The 12,467-nt window shown below is 45.4% G+C and overlaps 1 protein-coding gene across 2 annotated transcripts in view; it reads left to right on the top strand.

Annotated features, from left to right (window-relative positions):
- Window positions 1-12,467, top strand: part of adarb2 (adenosine deaminase RNA specific B2 (inactive)) — a 240,929-nt gene that overhangs the window by 183,560 nt on the left and 44,902 nt on the right. For both annotated transcript variants that reach the window (XM_054765976.1, XM_054765975.1), the window contains exons 2-3: window positions 4,414-4,500; window positions 6,277-7,229. In XM_054765976.1, coding sequence (XP_054621951.1) covers window positions 4,425-4,500; window positions 6,277-7,229 — 1,029 coding nt within the window. In that variant the 5' untranslated portion in view covers window positions 4,414-4,424. The remainder of the gene's footprint in view (window positions 1-4,413; window positions 4,501-6,276; window positions 7,230-12,467) is intronic.

Raw genomic sequence — 12,467 nt, 5'->3', positions numbered from 1 at the left:
CTCCGCGCTGCGCTCGCGCTTTGTGCTGCGCTTGGCGGAGGTAAAAATGGCCGTATTTCAGACATAGCTGCAAATGGTGATTAATCATGATTAATCACTTTGAATCTGATTTAAAATTTGGAATGATTTGACAGCTCTGGTGCTGATAGGGTACTTTATACTTCTAGTTGTACGTGTGATTATTTTATTGGTCCATGAAATGTGCCTTTTGAATTATTATTTGAGAAACTATGAAAAAGGAAGAATTTCACGCACGTTCAATCTTGCACAGCCTCACAGGGTTTCATGCGGGCTTTTTTTACGTGATTAAATGAGAAGCAACACCTGCCAACCGCAAGCCCTTGATGGTGTGCTTAAAGGCAATTCATATTTTCATATTTTTGGCTACTCCTGCAGCGCAAAAAATTGTTATTAATGCTCATGAGGAGCGCACGTGTGCTTGGTGATGTACCGATATACTCATAAATCCCGGCAAGGCAGTCGTTGCAGCAAGTTTGGGACCTCCTGTGGTGATAAATGTACACAAGAAAGACACTCAACAACGCTTTTTTTTCATTCTTTTCGGTTCCAAAAGAACCAGATTAGAGATGTGACAGAATCTGGTTTTAAGTGCTGGGGGAAAACAAAGCAGCCTCTCATTTAGTGGCTCAGTGGCTTTCAATGGGAGGCTTGCAGAAAGACATTAAGGAGAAGTGAGCGGAGAAAGAGAGAGGGGGGGGGGGGCAGTCAATGATTTCCCCCAGAGCCTGTTTCAATAGTGTCTGCCTTCACTCATCTGACCCATTCGCTATGCTGAGCCATGGGGAAATGTGATTGGGCTCATTACCCTCTCCTCACCACTGATACAGGAGGAGGCAAGGAGAGGCTCACATTGTGAATGGACACACATCACGAGTGTTGTCCGTCTGCCAAGGCTGTCCTCCGCTTACCCGACTTTGCGTGGTGGAAACAAATGAGCGTCACCTCATCCGTCTGCGTGGCGAGGGATGGACGCAGTGAGCTGAGACTTTATTGGCACGCATTGTCTCCTTCACTCATCCACTGATGAATGAGACGGGATGGATGAGAGATAGCGTGAAGGGCACGCGAGGTAACTGTGTCCACTTCAGTCCCCTCATGAACTCCCTGCTCTTCTCTGCTGTGACTTTAGGAAAGGTTGTGAAGATCAGTCCTTATGTACGCCCTCCTTTTTGGTCTTCAGTTAGGAGGGTATGACTAATTCATATGTAGGGGTATCATGCTACATTTAGTCTTAATCTCTCTGCAGGGAGTGACAGGAAGAGTAACTGCCCAGAATGGCGCTCTGCAAGCTTATTTAGGGTTGGGGGTTAGGAGTTAGGGGTCAGGGTACAGAGCAGCCCAGCCTTTGGCTGGTGATAGTGCCAAGGAGGATCCGGAGCTTAGAAAGCCTCTTCCAACATTACAAGTCTCTCGTTTGGGAACACTTCGCCTTCCCGGTGAAATACGTAAACAAACAAAGACGAGTGGAGAAGATGGAAGCCACCATTGTTGAGTAGAGTTGGGGAACGGGGCTACAAGATAAAATTATAAATACAGTCGTCCTCGTTAATGGCGGTTAATTGCTTTCATTTCTGCGATATGGGATTCAATGTTAATAAAGTGGATATTTTTGCAGTTGAGCATAGAGAAACTGTTCATGGCTTTCTAAATGCGCTTTTTAATTATTAGAGCCCTGTAGACATGAAATAACACCCCTATAGTCACCTTTACACTCCTATTATTCTTTGTTTACAATGCAGTGAATGACTCGTGATGGTCACTCGATAGCAAGCAAGCGAGCTAAGCAGTTAGCCTCGATTTATTTCTTCCTAGCTTAAGACGCCAAAAACGGACTACTTTCACACAGAATGGGACATTTTTTCCCCTCTACCATGTGGGACATGCCATGGCTGACTTCATGACCTCATGCAGTGTTGTGGCATCCTTCTGTCTCGAGAGACAACGGTAGCGCCCCGGTTGGTCAATAATGAGACTCGTTGAGAGCAGCGTCTGCTGTGGCTCAGCAGTCCGATTCTGGCTTGACAGTCTCTGCCGCCAGTGTGGCACACAAAGTCGGACGGCTGGGCAGAGGCTGTCTCTACTGTCTCGGTTTCCTTCCTTCAGTCTTGCTTTCCAGCTGAAGGTTCCTCTTCTCCTCACCTCTCCTGACCCCCTCATGCGCCAGCAGCAATACTACATGTCACTTGTATTAATATATGCTTGGATTAATGTTATCAACCAGCCGTCATTTATTCATTCATTCATTTCTGAATGTTATTATAATAATGTGATTATAATAGTGTACTCGGCACCAGTTGTCTTGCAGAGCAGAGCTGACCTTCTGTGGCTTCATGTTGAATGTGTTGAAGCTCAAATGTGTCACTTTGCAAAAAAAGCAGAAAGATCCAATAGAGTGTAGGACTCCTAGAACTCCTAGCAAAGCTCTCCAAGGGCTATTTGTTCTTGTGATGTGGAAAGGGCTTTGGGGACTGTGTTCCACTGAACAATAACCTTTAGCAGATGCAGTAATTATTGTAGACAACAAGAGGGACAAATGGTGTGGAGGTGGATGAGTCAAGGTCCTGCTTGAGTGTTTATTTGCTTCGACTGAAAGAAAGCACACACGAATCCTGAACAAATGCATACCCTGAAGAGGATTATGCATCTGTCAAACTTGTTGCAGGCAAAATGTTTGACAAATCCCATGTGGTGTCATTACGTTGTGGGTTGGATGACAGTAGTTGGGTGAATGCTGCGGTGAGTCCTGCATCTAACTAGTCGTGCTAGTTGGTTCGTCTCGAGTCCCTGCAGCATAAGAGTTGCAATGTGGTGCAAACAAAGAATCATAGGAGTGTAAAGGTGACTATAGGGGTGTTGTTTCATGTCTACAGGGCTCTGATAACGTTAAAACCCGTAATTAGGAATTCATAAGCAGCTTTTCTATGTTCTAACTACGAAAATATTTTATTTATTAACATTGATTGCAGAAATTCATTTAATGCAGTCGGGCCTGGAACCAATTAACCGCTATAAACGAGGGACGAGTGCATTTAGAACAGTCAAATGCAGTACAGTAATTGTAAAACTACGAGATCCTACCCAATGAAATTAGCTATTACTCTTTTTTTAGGTGGAAAATAGATTTTCTTGAATGAACTTTTGGTGGTAAGTTGTTACTCCCTGATGTCCCGGTGGCCTGCTATGGCTTCCGTTTGTTGTGTGGCTGTCGGGAGTGTCTGTGAATGCACCTCGCAGTCGTGTGGTGGAGAATGAGGAAGGACGGATGTGTTGGAGATACATATGTGGGGATGGAGCACTGCTGTTGATGTGTTAAGGTGGGAATTTTTATTTTATTTTTTTTAAGCATCAGACATTGTGTTCATGTGACGGCTGCTGTGAGATTGTTCGTACTAAACTTTGGACTTGGCAGAAGCAGATATAGAACATCTAATGTATGCTTGACTGCCAGGCAATACTTTTTGTCCAAATGGGAACATTTGTCAGCCAAGAATTGTACAAATATGATCTCGTAAACCCTTGACTTCACGTTGTTTTGCTTAAACTGTGATGTGGCCAACTATGCTCTGTTTCTGTGTAATCGGACCCCAAAGGCCTGAGAAACCATATGGACTGATTTGAAAACATTTGAAATAATGGAAGTCCGTGGATCCATTTTGGGGACAAACTGCTGCTTCTGTTGGGCTTTCGGGCATAATTAGGTCAGAATACAAATGGCTGCGTTGTGACGTTGGCCCACAAGGACCGGCGTGGTTCCAAGCTCAGTGTAAAAGCGTATCAACGTGTCTGAGGGTCTCATTTAGCCTCCCTTGTGGTGTTGACATGCGTGGAGAGCGAGAGAGCACCGAGGGCCGATCTCATTCGCAACCTTGTGCTATTTGTTGTAGTCCAGCGCGCCAACCTTTGGCTCACCTCCAATCTTCCTACCTGTCTCCTCCTCTTCCAACGCCTTCCTCTCCTTCCCTTGCCTTCAGATCTGGTTTATTGATGATTAGCTGATGCTCCAAACAGAGAGGGAGTGTAATTAAGGAGCCAGACTGGTCTGTCAATGCGGCTCAGTACTCCATGAAGAACACCAGACTAAGTGCTTGCTCTAATAGGCCTTCAAACTGCAAACAACACGCATACCTGGAAAGCACGGAGTCCCTGGGGGGGAAACAGGGGAGAGCAGCTGCCTGCAAGTTAGCTCTAATAAGAAGCAAAGTTTATCAGCAAAAGTGAAGGCTGGCTGTTGGTGTGTGGCAAAGCCTGGGGTTTCCTTCCTTGTCTGTGACCAAAACCACGCCTTGGGTGTGTCATCGCGTCATCTTTATTCCACGCCCACCATGGCTTTTCATCGACTGAACTATCAAACCATCACTGGTGTTGACTCTGCGTGTCTCCTGTCTCCTCCAGAGAAAGTCAGCATGCTGTCGGCATTGATCGCTCCCTTCAAGTGCATCAGCCCTGGGACCAGCAGCACCGAGGACGAGGACAGTTTAAGTAAGTAACATCCTGTCTCTTTTCGCTTGTTCTGTCAGTCGGCAGCAGGGATGAGCGATACTGTCCATTTTGGGTACATTTTCCCTTTTATTACGTACGATAGGTCTGCCACGGTAATCAAAAACTCAATTAACCGCACCATAACTAAAATCAAACTCAATGATTTTTCCCGTCCGCGATATATCGACATGTGCGTGTTTGTTTGTTTTCCTCTCGCTCGCTACAAAACAGGCTAGATGACAAGAGAGTTCACTCTGTGCATCTGTCTCAACACCTGGGCACGTTGGTTCCATAGCGGAATGAACGGCATGAGTGAACCCATTCATTCAACCCAGTCATTCATTCACTCTTTGTTCCAGTGAGGAGAGACGGGGAGCGACGCGCTAGCGTGTGTGCTACTTGCTAGCTGTGTGTGTCGTCTGCGACACGATCGAATACTTTCTTGGTGTCGTTTTGCTGCATCCAAAACAAGTACTTTGACCAAACTCCCACCGAACGCATGAAAGGTAAAGCGTTTTCCCAAAAGTCAGTGACCGACGTGTCTACGCAAATAAGCTGACGCCTGCACTGGCACACAACGTCAACTTCACAGTATTTCCGAGTTATTTCTACATTGTTTTTGGTCAATACTCGGACAATAACGACAGCAACACTGATTAAAAACCACAAATATTGTGAATTATTGTGATTATTGTTGAAGCGCAATTTTTGCTAAAAGGGACTGAGACTCCATTTTATTTTCATTGGGGTTTTTAATTTGTTTCATTTATTCTGTTGTTTGTTTGATTTGATTTAAAAGTGCACAATGTTAAATAATGTTGAGAAATTCAAGTTGATTGCTTTTGCTACGGTGTACTGGCGTTATTATGCCGTGTATCATTACATCCATGGAAAAATGCTCTCAAAATAATGTTGACAATCATTTCTTTTACTGGCAATCATTTGTGGGACAATTATCCTCCAGCAAAATGTGTTATTGTGACAGGCCTAGCATACGATGAAATAAAGTCAGTAGTGTAAAATAACGAAGCAAAAACCATCGATGTTTGGTCGGCAGCAGCAGCAATGATTGCTCTCATTTGGGCAAAAACATCTGTATGATCCTGTAAAAGCGGGTCATTAAAAATGAAATGTGAATGGTGACAAATGATGATGAATGAGTCATTAGACAGGTGGGTGCAAGGCTGCATACACAAGCGGATGTCCAACACCTGAAGCCTTCCATTAACGTCCTTTTTGGGAGATATGAACGTCCTGTTTGCGTTCATTTCCAACGCAATACGCCGCCGCTCACACAAGTTGGTCTGAAGAGTGTACGGCAGCTGTTCAGCCTCTACTTTCATGGGTGGAAGTGTGAAATAAAGCGGGCCGCAGACATTCCTCTCATCCTTTCTCGCTGCTGGAATCCCCACCCCCGTTACAAATAGGATTTCTGCTGTGCATTGGCCACAGGGACTCGTGTTTCTCACTTACAACAAAGATTCCCAACCAATTTGGAGGCAGATTACAACATGATTTGGCAGATAGCATCCCTTTTAGGGGATTTGTATTTTAAAACACTTACATATCATCAAGCCCTGTGGTATGAGGCGGCCTCAGCCAACGGAGATTTGTTCATTATGGTTTCATTGTGTACCAAGTGGTTCAATCTGCCTGGGGAGATTTGCCTTCATTTCTTTTGTTCAGCAGAGATAAAGAGAATATCACACACATCATTTCTTTGTCAGGCATGTCGTTTAACCGTGTTGGTTTGTGTTTTGGGGGTTGTCTTCTCAGGTACCAGCAGTGCAGAGGTGAAGGAAAACCGTAATATTGGTAACCTGGAGGATCGGTCCTTAGCATCTGCGGAGTGTCAGTCACTTTTTTGCTCTGACTCTACGAGAAGTGGGAGTTCTGGTCTGAAAAGGAAACGCCCCCTGGAGGAAGACAACAACGGCCACCTGAGCCAACTCCGTCTGATCTATAAGAAACTGTCCTGGTCTGAGGCACCAAAGAACGCTTTGGTTCAGCTCAATGAGCTCCGGCCGGGCCTTCAGTATCGCATGGTGTCACAGACGGGGCCGGTCCATGCTCCTGTCTTTTCCATTGCGGTTGAGGTCAACGGGCTGACATTTGAGGGGACGGGTCCGACCAAAAAGAAAGCCAAGATGAGGGCAGCAGAGCTGGCCTTGAAGTCGTTTATCCAGTTTCCCAATGCTCCTCAGGCCCATCTCGCCATGGGAAACATCTCCAACCCTTCAGCCGACTTCACTTCAGACCAAGCTGACTTCCCTGACACTCTGTTCAAGGAATTTGCGTCTTCGCCTTGCTCTGATGGCCTCACCCTCTGCAACTCAGGAGCAGAAAGTCACCTATTGTCAAGTGAGCTCCTTAGACATGGACGCTTGCTTCGCCATACCTTGGACCTGATGGTACAGGCTCAGCAGAGGTTGGGAGGCATTGTTCCTGAGCCAGATGCTCCCAAGAGTCCCGTGGTGTTGCTGAATGAGCTTCGTCCGGGCCTGCGCTACGCTTGTCTTTCCGAGCGAGCTGAGGGCCGACGGCTACGTAGCTTTGTGATGGCGGTACGCGTGGATGGACGCATTTTTGAGGGCTGTGGTCGCAGCAAGAAGGTGGCAAAGACCCAGGCGGCCCAGTGTGCTCTGGAGGCCCTCTTGAATATCAGGACAAGCCCTGAAGGGAGGCCAGGTCTGAAAGCCAGCAGGAAGAGATGTCCTCATTTACCCCAGGTGAGTGTTGACTTAAGCTTCTTTGGCAGACACTCCACTTCCTGCTGGGGCCTGGAAGGACCACCACAGCCAGCATGCAGCTAATAGGAAAACATTTGGTACAAGTACTAACAAAGAGCCTCAAATGTGAAACAAAATATGTTTTGGGACAATAGTTAACAAATTAACTCACTTTTAAAAAGTTGTTTTCCAAAACAAGCCAACCACCGTTAATAGTGACTGGTGAAAATAGTGAAAAGCTTTAACTTTAATAACAGCCGGCGACACACATTGTGACACTGGGTCGGAGTCGTCTTAGCACAAATACTGGAACACACTGAACTTCTTCTCTTGTCAAGTTACAGTGAGCATTAGCAATTCATTATCATTACCAGTTGCACCCCTGGTCGAAGATAACGCTGCCTGATAAGTGTTTAAAAATCATGAATTGAATATGTTTTTGATATTAAATCAAATCTATAATTAGACTTTTTGCAATGTACGGTATATTTGAATACAGCACATGCATTAGAGTGGAAGGCAACAGAAGAAAAGACACAGATAAATGTTTGCCAACTGTTGTTGTTTCCTGGTACAGCGTCTCATTGGCGACTAACATAAATTCAATCTGTTGCCCAAAGCAGAAAGAAAAGCAAAGAGGAAGGAGACAAACAAAACACTGGGCCCATCTCATGCTCATTTACCCAAATACCCAAAATTGCAATCAGAGCTGGGAAAATAGTTTTTGAGGAACTTGAGGAAATTGGATGCCTAAAGTAACAGTTGCGAGATTGTTTGCACCTGTTGATGCTCTTCCTAGCTTCATTCCAGCTGCAGAATTTCATCTGAAGAAAGCGTCCCTAATTGCATATCCGGGGTGATTTATTTGCTTGTTTGGACAATGCTACAGCAGCTTTTGGTAGCTGAAAGAACTGAACACTGTCTACCCACATTATAGTGGACCCAGTGTCTTCTGGCTAAGCAGTGTGAGAAATGGAGTGATGGAGGTGTCTTTGTTAAAATCTTGTGGTTTGAGCTAACCTTGTAGTAGTAATGTGTAGGTTTACTGCAGATTGATATGCTTATTATCCTGGCTGGGTGCTGGATAGCAAGGTAAACAGGGCTGCTGCATTGAAAACTGCATGATTTCTTGTACGTTTCCACAGCCTTGGAGGCTTTTATTGACACGCACTTGTGTCACGCTCATGTAGCACAGTATTAACATCCTTTTCCAGCCTGGAAGAAATCAACTGGCGAGTGTCCTTCCCCAGAGCATGACATCAACCCAGCAAACCTGTACGTCTGCCCGGGAGAAACATTTCCTTTTCTCCCCACTGCCACGGCGTCTAAAGGGATTTTAAGAGGATTTGCTGCACCAGTTTAGTTCCAGAGAGCACTCCTTTGTGGAAATTTCTTGAAAGTCAGGCACGCTGTCTGCCAGACTCTCAAGGAATTCATTTCCAGTCCTAAAGGAGAAAAGTTCACCTGTATGGGCACGTACGTGTGGAGAGAATTGTTTGGAATATGAAGTGTTCAAGTGTTGCTTTGCATCCACGTGCCAAGCACTTTGCACGGCCAATGGGTGACACCAATGCCGGTGAGATGTGTAATAAGTGGGCGGATGCCAGCTGTAGCCGCGGGGTAATGGAGGCGTTATGGTGCGATGCCAAGTGATGTGCTACACCTTGATCAGTTCCCTTTCAAAGGATCCCTGCTGGCTTTGGCTGATGCAAGAACGTGTAAGGTTATGGTCCTACACATTCTAAAGCATGGCCACCCTTCCTGAGTGACGTACAGTATATGACACAACTATACAGTATATCCATATCTAAATGGAATTTAAATTTTACAATTATATTTACTCGCTCGGAAAAGGGTGGAGTGCCATCTCCGAGTCGGGGATGAGATCCTGCCAAAAGGCAAAGCTCTCAATTTAGCAGCGGATCTACGTTCCTACCCTGCTATGGGCATGAGCTTTGGGTAGTGACCGAAAGGACAAGGTGACGGGTACGAGCGGCCAAAATGAGTTTTCTCTGTAGGGTGGCTGGGCTCTCCCTTAGAGATAAGCTGAGAAGCACTGTCATCTGAGAGAAGCTTGGATAGAAGCGCTGCTCCTCCGCATTGAGATAAGCAGAAGAAGATGGATGGATGGAATTATATTTATTGGTATTTCTACATGTCAAATTGTTACCCATTGCAGATTCATGCTATAAAACAGGTATGTGTGATGTCCTGGTTGACTTCTTTCTACTCAAGAATTATCTTGAGAAATCAGGCTTACTTTTATGAAGAAAAAGTAGAGAAATCCCACAAATACTGGTAAATATTGACTTTTACCACAACAGAAAGCTGAGATATAGGCGGTTCTAAAATGCTGAGCATGTCTTGACCTGCACCTGATTCATTTTAGACAAAGAAAACACAGTCTGCTACGTCCTACAGGGGAATGTTGTTTTCATTTGATTTTGTAAATGTGCCCCCTTACAAAGACACATTGGTAGATCCATCCAGGAAAGGAATATGAAATAAATGAACTTAAGGGAAACAAGTATTTGCTCTGCAAACGGAGGTGCCTCCGTACGTGGTAAAGCAATGCTGGTTTGCGAGCACAGAGCTCAGATCTTTCTTTTGCGTCATCACAAAGTTTGCACACATTTTAGGTCTTCTCCTCTTTAAAGATACAGGCAGCACTCGTGTTATGACGTTCCGTTTTGTGGTTACAAACTCACTCCCATAAATTATTCATAATTCACAAAAAGAAAAAGAGAACAATACATGAAGTAAAGTATGCTCCTATGAAATGGACAGTGATAACTAAGCAGCATGGCAATCTCATTATTGAGACCCCCCCCCCCCTCCCAATAAGACTGTCTGTCCTTCCCTTGCAACGCCCCTTCCAGTGTGCAAGACAACCAGAGGGGTAAAAGGAAGGAGTTTTTTTCTTAGTGCTTATTTCATTATTGTATTGAATTTTTGTATTGAGTGAGTGACTTGGGTATCATTTTGGTATCAGTCTTGTCATAGGCTGAAAGTCAACTTAGATTTCAGGCGTAGCAATAAAGCCGTACGTATACGGAGGACCTCCTGTGCTCTCTGGGTCCTGCGTCTTTTGAGTACTGTCTGTAATTGACTGCAAATATCTGCAAGGTTCAACCACAGCTTTGTTAACACCACCAGGAGTTAATGTCATGAGTACATTAGTAGAATGGAAGGATTATATCCTTGGCCAGGCATTAACCTCAACAAGCCTTTTTCAAATCATTTCCTAATTGCCTCTAAAAATACCTTTACTCTTTCCAGTGAATCATCCTGCACTATTTGCTCTATTAAAGCCTGCACACTGATGTGAGGAAGTGTTGGAGTAATCCTGGCACTTATTTTGCCAAGTGGAATGATTAGCCTCCCGTTCAGGCCGTGATTGGCCACTTAATCTCCCATTTCTGTCACAATGCAGTGCGGTGCTGCCGTGTCGCCAGATCCCGAGACACGCGTGGGAGTCGGTGGTGGGGGAAGGACGGCACAGAGGCTGGTAGTGGGCAGGACGCCGCCCTCTGCCACCGTGGATGAAAGTTCATTTGATTAGGGAAATGTGCTCGGCAGCGGAGCTGAATGCCAATGAAAGTTAACGGAGGAGAACGCGAAGAAACACTGCAGGGTAAAAGCAGACAGTATCACGCTCTGTGTAAACAAAACCTTAGCAGCCAATGTTTGTATTGGTGCTGATATCATCTGAGATGAAATGTGACAAAGTGATTTGATTCACTTGTCTCATCTACAGAATGGTCAAGTGGAGTCATTTCTCTGCCTCCAGCACAGCAAATGAAATATGATTTCACGTACGTGAAGGTGACCCCTGTCTCCTGCAGATTGCTTTCTTTGTCTGATCTCTCCCACTTCTAATCTGTCTGACTATAAACAGCTGTGACAGGCTGATCATTAATTAATATCACCACAACAAATTAGAGACAGCCATCGCCCGGCCGAGCTGCCCGGCCTTGGAAAAAAACCCAACAAAAGATGGCAAGTCTCAGAGGGAGAGGGTGTGAACAACACATTAGAGAGGAGTTCCTCACCAGCACTGGTGGTGTTACAGCCTCAGCATGTGGACGCCACGGCGGCGCATCAACACCGAGTGACAGCCACCACAGCACGCCGTCCTCCCAGGATCAGCTGTGATTAACACCAGCGTCTTGGACTGCAAACTGCCTGACAAAACATTTGGAGACATCAATCTTTGCTTAGCCGAATATGTGTCTTCAGGGGGCAGGCTGTTGGTTTGCTTCACAGTTTGAACAGGATAGGGAACACCTGGCTCTTGAGCTGAGTCAGCAGTGTGTACGTGAGATATTGAGTGACTCGAAGGGTTATACATTTGGTTATACCATCCATCCATACAGCCATCTTCTACCGCTTATCTGAGGTCTGGTCGTGGGGGCAGCAGCCTAAGCAGGAAAGCCAGGACTTTCCTCCCCCGGCTACTTGTCCAGCTCCCCCTGGCGGATCTCAACTTGGTTAAACAAAATGAAGAAAACACATTTTTGTGTTATTCAGTTCTCAACATCATTTTTGCTTTAGCTTTCGCACAGTGTCAATTGTCCCACAATAATGTGTGGAACAAACTAGTCTGTTTGCCATGTGCTGTTTCGTTCTGTGCAATGAGAGGTCACACACATCACACTACGCTTTGCTGACTCCCCATACTTTTTTTATTGAGTGCGACTGCAAAATAATGGCATCCACACACGAGAGGCGACGTGGCCTCTTGTCCGCTCATTTTCAATGGATCCTGCACCACAGGATGGTTATCGTGAGTCTCTGTCCTGCCAAGCGGCACACCAAATTTGTGCGTGTTTAATTTCATGCTCGTGCACGCTGGCTTGCGACGCGATCCCAGAAAGTTGAAAAATGTCGCCCAGACGAGGACGCAAGCAGCGCGAGTTTCATTAACCAACCAATGAGTGGGCAGATGCTATCAGTGCATGGAGGGAAAAATAATACTCTACTCCACTCTAATAATACGCTATTTGAGATTTGTGAAAAGGAATATCGAGATATAAAGAAAAAACAGCTGCATGGGAACTCGTTGGTGCCAGAGTCAACATATCAGGTAAGTTTACATTCGTGTACACGGACATTATGTAAGTTGGTCTCCTACACTAGCAAGAGTACTCGATCCACATCAGCCCCTTTTTTTCTCTCAACTGCTTTGATGCCCCCAAATTCCCTCCAAATCTGACAGCCAATCAAAACCTCCTAATT

The sequence above is a fragment of the Dunckerocampus dactyliophorus genome, chromosome 21, assembly GCF_027744805.1.
Source record: "Dunckerocampus dactyliophorus isolate RoL2022-P2 chromosome 21, RoL_Ddac_1.1, whole genome shotgun sequence".
NCBI lineage: Eukaryota > Metazoa > Chordata > Actinopteri > Syngnathiformes > Syngnathidae > Dunckerocampus > Dunckerocampus dactyliophorus.
Note: the sequence above shows the minus strand (reverse complement) of the source record. Positions and strands in the feature narration are given on the sequence as shown.